General features: G+C 55.4%; 2 protein-coding genes across 2 annotated transcripts; one reads left to right on the plus strand and one right to left on the minus strand.

The window, feature by feature from the left end:
• Nucleotides 1-801: 801 nt before the first annotated feature.
• Nucleotides 802-4,427, plus strand: VOLCADRAFT_93181 (uncharacterized protein; the record flags this gene model as incomplete). Its single annotated transcript, XM_002952453.1, has 9 exons — nucleotides 802-911; nucleotides 1,063-1,251; nucleotides 1,330-1,480; nucleotides 1,642-1,752; nucleotides 1,851-2,011; nucleotides 2,175-3,655; nucleotides 3,815-3,928; nucleotides 4,230-4,273; nucleotides 4,407-4,427. The coding sequence occupies 9 exons, from the start codon at nucleotides 802-804 to the stop codon at nucleotides 4,425-4,427; spliced, it is 2,382 nt and encodes a 793-aa protein (XP_002952499.1).
• A 1,715-nt stretch (nucleotides 4,428-6,142) lies between these two features.
• On the minus strand, nucleotides 6,143-11,850 carry VOLCADRAFT_93182 (uncharacterized protein; the record flags this gene model as incomplete). The annotated part of the gene is made up of 15 exons (XM_002952521.1): nucleotides 6,143-6,277; nucleotides 6,542-6,646; nucleotides 6,947-7,047; nucleotides 7,235-7,286; nucleotides 7,549-7,761; nucleotides 7,907-7,930; nucleotides 7,974-8,081; nucleotides 8,553-8,672; nucleotides 9,057-9,140; nucleotides 9,502-9,597; nucleotides 10,054-10,136; nucleotides 10,408-10,527; nucleotides 10,867-10,936; nucleotides 11,060-11,278; nucleotides 11,848-11,850. The coding sequence occupies 15 exons, from the start codon at nucleotides 11,848-11,850 to the stop codon at nucleotides 6,143-6,145; spliced, it is 1,533 nt and encodes a 510-aa protein (XP_002952567.1).
• Between the last annotated feature and the right edge of the window lie 2,095 nt (nucleotides 11,851-13,945).

The following is a 13,945-nucleotide window of genomic DNA, read 5'->3' on the forward strand; positions in this document are numbered from 1 at the left end:
GACGTGCCGTGACGACCGCATTTGCATTTGAGGTGCTTGTGGCGGCGGCGTGTAGCGTCCATCAAAAGGAAGAGAGGTTTGGAGGATGCGCGAGGGACAAATTCCCTGATGCGGCAGGTGTGCAGGTGCGAGGAGCACGGAAGGCAGGGTTCTTTGGAGGGGCTTCGTGCGCTTGTGTTCCTTCGCAAGCCATGGTCTATGCAAAGCGTTGGCGTGTGCGCTTTTTGACCCCTGGCCTGTTTGTCGTCTGCCTATTGGCCCATGTTGGACTTGCTGTATGAAAGGAGACCTGGATGTGCAGTTCCTCAGCATGGTGCTCTGTGATACGGGACCTGGGGGGACGTAACGCTGCAGCGGATGCAGCACAGCACCAGCTGTGCATCCGTGCGGCTTGAGCCGTTGTTATTATCACTTCTCAGGCGTGCTGAGTCCACGCGTCCTTCCTGCTCAGGATCCCGCGTAACATAAGGGCATGCCTAAGTATGTATAACCGATGGTTATATGGGTACGGCTGGACCGGTTCCGGTCATCGCCGGACTGGCTGCCGGACCGCTAACCAGTTCAAACCAGCTTAAAATAACCAGCTTCCGGTCCAGCCATAACCAGCGCCTCATTCACTTCAGATCAACTGCATTTTGAACTTTTGTTATGATTAATACAGCTTAACTCTATTTCCTGATGGACAGCTTGATTTCATCGTCAAGATTGGACGAGTTCCATCACGCCTCAACCGGTTCCACAGCCTGTATCGGGTTTGGTTTGGTGCATATTCCTTACGTAGTTATCATGTAGTTGCTCGCAATGGAGCAGATGTATGACAGTGCACTCAACGGCGACAATCTCGCATGGGTGGCGGCTGCGGGGCATGCGGTCGAGCATACAGTGGAGCATGCAGCAGAGGAGCCGCCTCGGTAAGCTTACCTCAACGTGCGTTGCCTTGGGTCCGTGGTGGATGGCGTTGCTTCCTCACGCAACTTTTCATGGTGGATGACGTTACTTCCTTGGTTTCATGGTGAATGACGTTATTTCCTCCTTCTCGCGCAATTACATGGGCACGCACAGGCGCGGACGTGGACCCGAGCGTGGGGGCGGAGGTCGGCGGGGCGCAAGCCGGCGGGGCCATGGCCGCGGCAGCCGTAGCCGCGGTGGTCACGGCGGGCAGGGTGGCCGTGGTGGTGGGCCTGCGGCGGCGGCGGCGGAGGAAGAGGAGGAGGACACCGCTGAGGATGACGAGGGAGAGCCACAGGCAAAGTAAGCACGGATGTGATGCGGAAATGCATATGTATGTATATGGTAACGCCCAATGTATGCACGTCTGTTGCGCCACAGACGTGGTCGTGGCAGTGGACGTGGGGGTGGCAGGCGGCCCCAGTTCAAGCACACACGTGAGATGCGTGAGGCCCTTGGTGATCGGTACCGGGAAGACGCGCACAGGGACAGGACCACTGAGCAGTACAGAATGGAGATGAACATGTTCAGGGTAAGGATAACGCTTCTCGAGAAGTTGCTGATGATGCTCTGTGCAGCATAGGTCAGCGGAGCTTGCTGCAGTTGGGATGGGGTCCTGCTGTGATTAGCCAACCGTACATGCCGGGGATGTTGTACATCCACACGCCACCCACACGTTACCCTTGCCACCAGGAGTTCCTTGGACAGCGGCAGGAGGACATCGGGAAGCTGGCAGAAGACCTCGTGGGGCGCGAGCTGGCGGAGGTCGGCGGGCAGTGGCTCCAGTGGCTCGCTGAACGAAAGGTAAGGCTGCTCCGTGTGGATGCACCGTAATGATGCTCCTCCGTGTCGACATCATTAGAAGAAAGAAACCTTATTTCTGGAATTCTTCTTACGCGTAGGTTGGGATATCCACACTTGAGCAGTGTCGCGCGGCGCTTCGCAACCTGGATGCACAGAACCGCCTGCTGCATCCAAATGATGACCCGCCATTGGATGACAACTTGATTTTCCGGATGGAATGGAAGGTGGCGAAAGCGCGGGCCTTGGGGAAGGGTGGAAGGTGAGAATTTACCTCATCGATGATATGCATTTGTGTGGTACGAGTGAGGTTCTGGGCCCTCCTTTGTTTTGCACTCACATATGCCCTTCTTAGCTGATCACCATTGTAATTGCACCGTACGCCTCAATGGGCTGCTGCTGCTGCACTGTTACCACTGCTGCAGGCCACGTGGCGACCCCATGACTAACATTGGTAACGACACGTACTTGCCAGAGGACTCCTCCAGGCTCTGCGGGTTCATGGCAGACACGGGCAGCACGTCGAGTAAGCTCGTCATAGATCTACTTGGTGGTATTCAGAGGCAGCTGGCAATGTTGCCTTACCAGGTTGCGCAAATCCAGCAAGCAGCATCAGCTGCCACCGGAGCAGCTGTTCTGCAGCTGGCCCCCCAGCAGGTGTTCAGTGGGCGGCAGGAGGTCGGCGCTGCAGGCAGGGAGCTGCTCCAACCAGTGGCAGCACCAATGCTGGCCTTAGGCTTGCACGCGGGTCTGCAGCTGGCCCCCCAGCCGGTGTTCAGTGGGCGGCAGGAGGTCGGCGCCGCGGGCAGGGAGCTGCTCCAGCCGCTGTATACACCGACCAGTAAGAAGCGCAAGCTACGGGAGAAGGATGAGCAACGCGAGCAGGTTGATGAGCTTCAGCATTTGCCACCAGGGCACAGGCCATGGCCAGACCTTTCGGACATCGAGGTCCTGTTCCAGATCTTCACCTATGGCCGCCCCGGTGCCTATCCATCTCTGCTTCAGCTTGAGGAGAAATACCAGTCGAGGTGGCGGCAGGGGTACAAGCAGCGCTGGCAAGAAATAAAGTACCTCTATGACAAGTGCATCGTCTGGACCGCTTCACAGCGTCGCTGCACGGTGGTCCAGGCTGCGCAGTTCTGGCTTGCTGTGCAGAAGAGGAAGCAAATCAGCCTGGGCCAGCTGCGACAATATGTGAAAGAGCAAGAGCTGCGGGGCGAGCTGGAGGCAATTGTGGACCCTATGCGCCCTGATACGTACAAATCACCTGTAAAGGCTGCCCGAAAGGTGACTCTCTGCAGAGTGCTGGCTGGCGGGGCTGGGGAGGCGGCAGCAGCGGTGCAGACTGGTGGAACGGGCAGCAGGGCTGGGGAGGCGGCAGCAGCGGCGCTAACTGGAGGGACTGGTGGCGGGGCTGGGGAGGCGGCAGCAGCGGCGCTAACTGGAGGGACTGGTGGCGGGGCTGGGGAGGCGGCAGCAGCGGCGCTAACTGGAGGGACTGGTGGCGGGGCTGGGGAGGCGGCAGCAGCGGCGCTAACTGGAGGGACTGGTGGCGCGGCTGGGGAGGCGGCAGCAGCGGCGCTAACTGGAGGGACTGGTGGCGGGGCTGGGGAGGCGGCAGCAGCGGCGCTAACTGGCGGAACTGGTGGCGGGGCTGGGGAGGCTGGATCAGGTGGGGGGACGACAGAAATTGCAGGCGTGGAAGGGTCGGGCACCTTGCCAGTGGAACGTGGGGTTGGGCGACATAAGAAGCAGCATACAAGTGGTGCTTCCAATTGCGGCAAGGGTGGGAGTGGTGCGAAGGCGCAGATTCCCAACGCTTATATGCTGTTCTGCAAGGAGCAGCACGAGTTGGCAACCTCTCAGGGCACCACCATTCATGTCAAGTACGGGGTGCCATCGGCAGGTGTCTCCAGCCTGCTGGGCAAACTGTGGTCGGAGTTGCCCCTGGCGGAGAAAAGGGCATACATTGAGAAGCATGCTGCTCTTAAGGCGGCTAAGGACAGCTTCGATACCTGAGGCCAGACCCTTGCCTTTCTATTGTGTAACCTGTCAGCCGTCACAGCCTGTGCCTCGCCTGTAACCACCCAGATTCCCAAGACAGCTTCGATACCTGAGCCGAGACCCTTGCCTTTCCATTGCACAATGTCTCAGCAATCAGGCTTGGTGCTGTCGGGAGGTGAGGTAAACCGGGGCTGACAGCTGGGTGGCGAGAAATCCGGGGCAACATGCTGGGTGCGGGTCCAGGGGTGGATGTGCAGACCAGGGCAGGGTACACGGGTCAAGTCCGTTGCACAACCTGTCAGCTATCAGACTTCATGCAGTATCCAAAAGCAAGCGTGTGGCAGCCTAAACTCTGCAAAAGGCCCCGATTCCCAGCACTAGCCTTGCTATTCTAGTCAATCAAGCGTCTTGTGTGCCTGCTGCTGTATCATGTATCACGCATGTACCCGCCCCCATCAGACCCCTCCACCCTCAAGGGCAGTGCACGCCCAGCAATCAGTCAGCAAAACTGACGAAAAAGGTTTGTATGGTTGTGTAGATGGTCCCCACTCCGGGGGAAGACCTGATGGACAGCAAAACCAAAGCACCGGTGATGGGGTGGCGCCGCTGCGTGACTAATTTAACTTCCCTTCCTTCCCCCCTGCCTGGCCCAGGTGAGAACTTGGCCCAAATAGCTTACCCGAAATTCCGCGTGTCGAAGAATTTGAAACTTACGTATGCTACATACAGTTGAATACGGATCGGGGCTCGGAGATAAGGGATCCAGGTCCAGCAGGCAAAGGATTTTGGAACTTTGACTAGAATCTTCGAGGTGAAAATTGTAAAATGTGAATCTTTGCGGACATATTTATGTATACGAAATTTCAAGACGTCTAGCTATTTAAGGTAGCCATTACTGGTTTACCTGTGTGAAGGGTACTTCGATACATGCCTTCTGCTTTCTATCCCTTTGTTTTTGGTTACCTGTCCTCGCCGCCGCCTCAGAACTTCAGAACCACAGTCACTGGCAGCGCACGTACGTATGCTTGCACGAGCACATAAATCTCGCTGACGGCGAGTTTGCTATGATGTGTTACAAGGCGGCAGAACTTGGCAGGACTTGGAAGCTAACAGAGTACATCCGCGGTGCTATTGCAACAGTGTTCGCTTCACGATTTCAACGCCTCCTGCACTACGCACACCTTAGCGCACACCTTAGCTCTACAGACATACCACTTAGGCGCACACCTTAGCTCTACAGGCATCCTTGTGTCCAGATATATAATTCACAAGGTTTTTCAGTACCGCTCGTTCTCCCAGCGCGAAAAAAAGACTTGCATCAGGTACGACGGAGATTCATGCAATTTCGAAATTACATGAATTTCGTACATGCACACCACGCATCCCAGCATGCTGAAATTCTTTCAGACGAACAGATACGAAGAATGCCCCGCTCGCAGGCCACGGAAAGCCGCCACACGCGCCATATGTGCCGTGCACAACTGACACTTGCCCAGCCCCCGCACCTTGCTTGCCCAGTCCCCGCACTTCTGCCACACGCCGCGAACCCAATACGTTATCGCGAATTGTATGGTGCGGGTCCATCAGCTCATCGCAGGAACTACTCGGGTAGTTCCTTGACCGCCAGAAGGATAACAAATAGCCAATAAGCGTTAACGGATAACCGTAAAAACATTAATTGCATGTTTGCCATCCTCAACATACACCCTTAAACATCACCACGTTCCACCCAGCATGGTCACACAATGCACAGTCGCAAAAGCCATCAATTCGCATGTGCTCAAAACAAGACATCAGAAGCTGAAAGAATGAGGTAACCTCTGCCAATCTGGCTGTTTTGCTGCTTTGCAGCGGTATGTTTGGCGCATGAAACAAGCCAAACTTGTTTCTAGCGTGGTGCCTGACCCCAATGCATGGCGTGCTGCGACGGAGCGCCTTTTCGCACGAGCCACCTCTGTATAATACTCCTCCGCCATCCTCGACAGAAACTCGTTGCGACCGGGTGGACAACGGAATCCATTCGTCACCTTCTTCCGCCAGCCCTGCCTGCCCTTATCACCTCCCCAATGCTCCTCCTCAATGGCTTCCTGCTATCCCTCCACGAGGCCAGCAGGAACACACGCGCCCAAGCGATCCAATGCGGAGCCACCCCATCGGACACGCGCCCCTTCGCATGCACGCAAATGTAAACACGCCTTCTCAATGTTACTCCGTCCCTTTTAAAACTCGCCAAGGACACACATACGCACTTGTGTACGCCAGGGGCCTCCACTCCCGACTACGCCCAGCTGCTCACGGCAATGTGCCCCTCCCCCTTGGATGCTAGACGTAGCTCAGGCAGCGCCCTCCTCAATCTCCTGGCCCTCCTGCTCACACACCATCGCTCCTCTTAAACCTTGGCACTGATGCCCTTCTGGTACTGCTTAAAGCGTTTGGGCAATAGCCGCTCCAGGAGGGGTGCACTAGCCGAGGGGGTACGCAGCACAGCCGCCAGGGTCTGGGCCTCGCGGAGTAGGTCCTCCACCTGATGATAGGGCCCAAGCGCATTATGGGGGTTGGGGCAGTACACGCATCCGAGGGGCTGTCGACAATATGGGCGCCTGTAGTAGCTGGCCACTGCAACGGCTTCTCAATTTGCAGGCAGAGCACCTTACCGCGTATTTACAGACGACGTGTGCCGTACTGTACGACAGCTACTACAGCGCCTCCCATTGACATGCAGAGCTTCGTCAAGGTAAACGGATGTCAATTTAGGGAGAGGTCACAAGCAGTTATTGGCACTACCCACCTTCTTGCGGTTCTCCGTCATCTGTGGCACGAGTGCCTGCACTGCAGCCGCCACACTGGCCTCCGCCTGCCACAGTGTCGCCCGCAACTCTGGAAAGCCATTGCCCTGCGTGGTGCGGAAGCCAAGGACAAATTAAAAGGGTTCGCCGTGAGGTGAGGCGTAACTTTAGGCATGTACACTTGACGCAGGGCCTTCACTAGATGATCCTTTGCCACAAATTACATCTCTCCCCCAGCAGCTAGGAGAAGAAACGAGTCTGTCTGGGGTGAACACATAACACGGATGGATTTATTCCATAAAGTCTGCAAGTTCATGGAGCGAGTGGTTGACCCCGTCCCCTTTCCCCTAGAATCCCCGCTAGCTATCCTTTCTAATTGTTTCCACGGATCCCTCCATATGCCTGACCTCTAGGTTGGCGGCCAATGCCGCGTGACGGCTACTGAGCAGATCCACTAGCTGCGCGACCTCCGCTGAGGCAGCGGCCAACTCCGCGGCATCCTCAGGACCTGCCCGTGAGGTGCACAGTACGAGAGCACACAGGAACTGGGTCAGCTTCAGACGTAGGGTAAGCTAACGGTCATCATGCATACGACGACCCATAGATAAGCGGTCCTAGAAGCGGGTCGCAGCTTCAGCCAATCACCGTACATCCAGTTCCTTGTCCTCATTATCCACAACTGCCCACCCGCTCACCCTCAAGCAGGCGGCAGGTGCGTCCAAACAGTCCCAGAAGCACCAACTCGGCCTGCAATGGTTTAACGGAAGCACCACAACAACAACAATGTTAGCCAGCGGGAACGACGACCGCAGCTGTTGCGCACGGCACAAGGCTGGACGGAGAAATCATCTGTGGTCGCACGATGGCAGGTTTGGGGTCGGTGAGCGGATAGGGACTTGTACCTTGGATGCAGCAAAGCCATTTCCCATCCGTGCGGCCCCTGGTTGGCCCCACTGGTCAAGTGATTGTTGGGCCCTCTTCTTCATGCGCATCCAAATCTCATCCCTACCTGCTGCAGCCCTGGGTCAGCCGCCACCATGTCCAGAACCTGTTGACGAACCTTCACACCGTCATCAGGCCGGTTGCCAAACACGTGTTCCAGCATCAGACAATCGTACTCGTTGACCTGATCGCGGCCGTCAGCGTAAGCCGCAACTTGCAGCATGCGGATCGCCTTCATGAAGCGGCGGTCGGAGACGTACATGGGCGGCTCACATTTATCCTGGAGATGTAAGACACGGGAAGCACAGGGGCGGCCGCACCGAGAGGGGTACGTGAGGCCGTGAAGAGCAGGCTCATAAGCTCAAGAGGGGTTCACGAGGGGGCCACAGAAGGAACATTACGTGCGCAATAGTTGGGCATCCCACCGGACCCCATTCTTCCCCAGCCGCCTGTACAGCCAGCCACACAACTCCAGCCACACAACAATAGTACCTGCAGGTGGTTCCGGAGGCCGGTCAGCAGATCGATGACCGAGTCAGGCACGTCCACAGCAGAGTATGCGGTGGTGGCCGTACCTCGGAAGTCGTCCATGGACAGGACCTGCAGGAACCACAGGAAATGTGGAGCCGCGGGGCAGCCAGTGGGGGGCCAAAGGGTGGACAGGATAGTGAGACGTCACGTAGACGGCGCCTCTACTTTGAAATGGTTCGCATTAAGATGGGCGAGCTCAGGTCCGACACGAGTTTGGTTTTCTGCCCAGGCACTAAGGGGACGCAGGCGGACGGCGACTATAAGGGCACCAAGGGTGGAGTGTGTGGCGTCGACAGCAAGTGAATAAGATAGGAGAATGAGAGCTGGCTAAGCGCGGTGCTCTACAAGCGAGGGGCAACCTTGTTGATCGCGACCGGTTTCCATGGCACCTAAAGATTAGAGAGCAGTCTTGCGACATGTCGAGGCCGATCCTCTGCAAAGACTACGTGCCGGGGGCCATGCAAGCCACAACTACTACACAAGGACATACCGGTAAATGTCTCAGCAGGCTGCCCTCAGTCCTATGGGGTTGTCACGCACCTGCTGCTGTACAGCTTCACTGCCGCCCCCGTTACCGTTAGCTATCGTGACGCCGGTCAGGGCATGGTCGTTACGACCGGCGGCCAGGCGAGCCAGCTTGTACAACTGGTTGTTGGAGACCTGCGGAGAATTAATTTACAAGCGTACCAAAATGTATTGTGTCTCAGTTCGGTCGCATGAGGAACACAGGAACCAGTTACGACCGCAAAAGGGTGAAATCCGTTCGTCATCCGCAGTGAGGATCTCTAGAACACAAGTTATGGGCAATGCCAGTGTTTCATTGGCATGCACTCGGCACCCGGGCATTTTACAGCTACAGTCTTTGGCATCCAATGTAGCCACGGGCCATACGCAAGTCCATACATTATCCATGGCCAGGTTGTTCCGCGCAACTCATGAGCTACAGCTCTCCTTGTTAAGGCTACGCTATACAAAGCCAAAAAGGAGTCCGCACGACAGAAGGCATAGCGGCCAAGAGCGAGAGAAACAGTTGTCCGGCCGTACCTGCGATACCGTACGACGGATGAGGAAGCGATCATACAGCGCGTCCAGCTCCTCGCTCTCGGGCATCTCGTTGGAAGCACCAACCTGAAACGTAAACATCGTGAAAGGCATAATAAATGATAACAGGAGAAGTGCAAGTATTCACAATCCAGTTACGTAAATGCAAGAAATGCAAGCAAACAGATGGATAATTTGCAGGTATCTTAATCCCTTGCGCGACCATACGGACGTGTTCGGAATCAATCCAGAACCTGCACGTTCACATTGCAGACGGCTACAACATTCTATGGCACAACATACCCCTGAAATCGACGCCCATTACGCTCCCGCAAAGCCGACACCACACCATGACTTGAGAAATCAAACAGCAATAGACGCCAGCAGTAGACAGCTTGGCCTGGCCACCCAACTAATCCGGGACACACACAAGACCGACCCCGCCCACCAGGCACAGCAGAGGGGCATGCAAGCGCTGGTTGCCGTTGTCGAAGAGGCGCTCGTTCAGCAGCGTCAGTAACGCATTCAGAATGGCGGAGTTCGCCTGTTGACAGTGGCATATGAAGCAAAATCACTCAAGACCCAGAGAATCATGCGGAGCTAGACGAGTTGTAATTACTAAATACAGAGGCTGGACAACTGTAGCTAGGGGCGTAGCCCTTTCCTTCCTCGAAGGGGAGGGGGGGAATGTGCTACGATATATCAAGAGGCAGCAAACAAAGGGGCTATATCCCGAAGCTTGGGTCAGCTGGACGAGAGGCAGGGTTGTGGTAATCGAGGGAACGGACAGCCCAAAATGCATTCACGGGGAGAAGGATTGTGTCGCACGCTGTAACCCCGACATGGAGTGTCGCCGGGGCAGTCATGGGATGCCAAGCACGGGGGCTCATCATCATGGTAAAAAACTGCGCGAGCGACATGAGACCCTGCTGTAGCATCATGGGCAATAAACCATAGCAGGTCCTACTCATCAAGGAATAATGAGCTCAGTCCAGCGCACCTTGAAAATCTCGTCCACGAACGCTACTTCAGCGGTTGGCAGGTAGCCGTTGATCTGCCGCACGTACAGGTCATTCTCCAGCCCTGGAGAGGAAGGGAGGAGACCGATTTCGGGGGGTTGACCTTGGTAGGACTTTCTTGACTAATCGGCCAGGGGTGTGCTTCGGTTAGCTTGAACTGGCTTAGCTTATTTCCTGTTTGGTCATCTCAGTTGGCTCAATATGCCGACCAACTCCAACACGGCTTCGTTGTCACCCACTATTTAAGGTCCATCCGAAAGAGGGGCACCCAGGCACAGGGAACAAACAGCGTATGCAACGGCCCTACCAGAATTGAAGCGTAAACCCCAACTCACCCTTCATGGACAGGGGCCCGAAAAGCTCCTCCGGCACGGAAAAACGGGTCAACAAACGCTCGAAGTAAGTACCACCGCAAAGAGAGGACAACCGGGCTGACAGTTCCGACTTGGCCGTGCCTTCAGGAAAAGGAGCAGTTGACGGGGCGGGGACAGGAGCGTTGGTTTAACTTGACGGAGTGAGATGAAGCAGCATGGGTACCGACAACACATGAAAACAGCTGTATGATTGACCAAGGACTACATAATCCCGACGCTGGTAAGCTCAACCAAACGCCGTCCGGCGTCGCTACTAGCGCCGGACGGCTCCCTTGCAGGAAGGCTCCCTTGTGGGAACTGCAAGGGAATCGACGCGCATGCCAAAAATGCCTACGGCCAATCCCTCCGGAACCCAACACCTGGGGGACCCAGAAGCAGCAGGTGCTCGCAGCAGAGGGCGGCAAGGAGCAGCAGGCGCACCTGCAGAGTGGCCGTTGGTTTGCATTTTGTCAGTTACCGGCGCAGGAAACAAGCCAAGCTTAGAACACGCCTTCGTATATCAGATCAATATACCCACGATGTTCAGGTTTCGGATCAGTGCAAACGCCCGCTAGTAGATACCAGTAGAAAGCAATTGCAGAAGAGCTCGGCCAACTTCCAAACGGGCCCTCACCTCCACGTCTCGCTCAAGAAGACCTTTAGCCAACTTTTGAATGGAAGCAACAACCCGTTGACGAAGATCAGAGTCAGGGCTGAATATCACCCTTTTCGCAGCTTCATTGTTGCTGAACACCGTTGCTGCCACCGCCTCGTCAACCTGCTTGGAAACACCAGCGATAAGGCGAAGCATAGCCGTATCCAGTTGCTCCGCCTGCGCATCCGCCTTTACAGCCTGCAGCGGTGCGGGACAGCCTACGCGGCTGCCGACATTGAAGGCCGGAACAGAGGCCGGATGCTGTTGCGTTGGCCTCGTCCTAATCATCAATGGGGCGGAAATGCTTGCAAGCCTGTGGCATCGGCGGATACCATCCAAGCTGGCGCGGTGCTGAATCGTGAAAGGTTTGAGCTGCATCGCTCAATTGTGTCACCGACACTGGACAAGGGTTGCAGCCTTTAAGAATCCGCCTTGCAGAATGGATGCCTGGTAACAAGCTTTCTGCAAGCTGTGTTGCGATAATTTAAAGACGCGACAACTTAAGTTAAAAGGCCTCCGCACAATCTAAAAAGTTGTACTCCAAGATCGTGCTCGTCCCACTAGGTTCATGCCAAAAGAATTGCAAAACAAGCACTGGTTTTTTTGTAGCGACATAAATCGAAAGTTTGCCTGCAGTTCTTGATTCCCTGTTGCCTAGGCGTAACGCATTTTTGCGTGACATTCTGTGTGCTGGAAATAAGGCTGACGGACTAAAGTGCTAATTCTTTTGCTAGCACGTGGGATTTCTTAAAAATTAAAACTCGCACCATATCTGAGAGTGGTTCCGATCCACTGCGGCCGCTTTAAAGAGAGAATTGGCTGAAGCCCTCCCCGAATCTGTCAGCCCATACCTTTCAGCCCGTATATAGCTCTACACATCGTCTTCAAACGCACTTTTAGTACCGGTGTGTTACCCCGTTGTTGCAATCGACAGCTGCCTCTTGCAGCATACCGCCGCGGAACGTGGGACCTTGTCTGGAAAGTGGTCTGAGCAGAATCTTGATTTTTACCCTAAACACAGTCAGGTACGCAGCAGCTCATGGTCAATCTCTATTCACATGTGCCAGCCAACAATGCCGGCATCATTGTGCCAAATACGTGCGACAGATACAATCGCTCCAGTAGTAGCGGCCACCCTCCAGTGAATTAGTGGCATCGACAAATTTTGGCACGTTTCCAGCAAATTTCTTCACACATGGTTGTAATGCAACAGGCTGGAATGTCACAAGGTCGCCGTAGTCAGCAGCTAAAAGCACATTGACCACAATGCAGATTCGATCCACCAGTTATGGCAAAGGATTTTATTCTATCATATTGCAGCAGGACGGTAGAGATGTCACTGCCCGTAGCCTTGCGCCACTGCGCCCGTAGGCCTGCACAAGGACGACGTAATGATCCACCATTGTATGGCCCTCGCGGAAGCAATGAATAGCGAGCGAACTTGACACATCCTCTGAACGCTACAACATATCAGCAGCCGCAGACGCAACGCATCCTCCGGAGCAGCCACACCGCAGTGATATACAGCTGCCACCATTACGTCCATTTGCACATCAACCAAACAGCCTCAATCAAACAGACGAGATGCTCTGCTCATCAGCGGTTGGTCGGTCCGCACAAGCCCGCACAGCAGGCCCCTGCGACTCTAATCGCCACAACCTACAGAAAGCGGCAGGTTGACGCGAATTGCCACATGGCGCACATCATATGCCTTCCGACTCCTGTACTGCAATTTCCTACTGCTATCGCCGGGGGTTCGACTCTTGACATACAGAGCAAGGGTGACCATGAGCAGCGCCCCCTTGCAAGCGGGATCACGTCTCAAGCTTGTACGACACTTCACAAGCAAACGGTTTTCCCAAACAGGCGTATTTCACATACAACAATAGGCCACACGCTTCGAACGCCACACCCTGGAGTCTCCCCTAGCACTGCACACTTAGCGTCAACAGAAGATCTTCCTATGGCACCAACCCATTGCATCGCAGTTGCGAGCGCGGGTGTCCCGGGAGACGTGGTCCCAGATCCATAACAAGCACCACGCCCTTCCAGGGCTTAAACTGAACACGGTGACTAGTCTGGCTGCGTTGACACACCGCACTTCTACCTTGACAATAAGATGCGGCCTGAAGTCGCATCGAGCCACTACACTAAACGAAGATCCAAAGACTAGATGTCGGCAGACGTAACATGCATGCACGCCCGCGAAGGGCCCCCCCCTTGCCCCAAGTGCCAACAGCCCCCATTTGAGGCGAGGGAAGCATAGTCCTGAAGTTATAGTTAAAGAAGAAGCCGCATCGCAGCACCGTCTGCGCACTCCTCTCCGGCCATATCAGTCCCGATCCCTTACCCGTGGTTTAACTACACCGTTGTTGGAAAGCCTGTCATAACCCGTTTGTCATCAAGACGAACGGACGCTGCAGCCCCACAATTCTGCGCATTCGAAGACGCACAAACACACATACGCGTGCAACTTTCGCCTTCCTCTACGAACCAAGGTTCACGAACGGTCCACACCCTGCAGGTGGCGATGCCACAATTAAGAATTCAATAGCGCATGGTTGCAGGCTGGGCCACACTTCCGTCAAGAGATTTCAGTGCGCACGTAGGACAAAACGCGATTCAACCGTTTCCTTACTAGGACTCTAACCACGTGCCTGCTACATGTCTGTTCGCGCACGCCCCTAGGTAAGGATATCCTTTCTAAGCGAGCACGGCGCCGGTTTCGTAGTTACACCCCGGACCACGACCCCACCGACCCCTGGAGAGCATGTCCAAGGATGGTCACCCAGATCTGCAGCCCCGGCCACAACGCGGCAGGCCGCCTAACACCACTTGCAACACCCGTCCACCAGCTAACAACAC

The sequence above is a fragment of the Volvox carteri genome (assembly GCF_000143455.1).
Source record: "Volvox carteri f. nagariensis unplaced genomic scaffold VOLCAscaffold_30, whole genome shotgun sequence".
Taxonomy (NCBI): Eukaryota; Viridiplantae; Chlorophyta; class Chlorophyceae; order Chlamydomonadales; family Volvocaceae; genus Volvox; species Volvox carteri.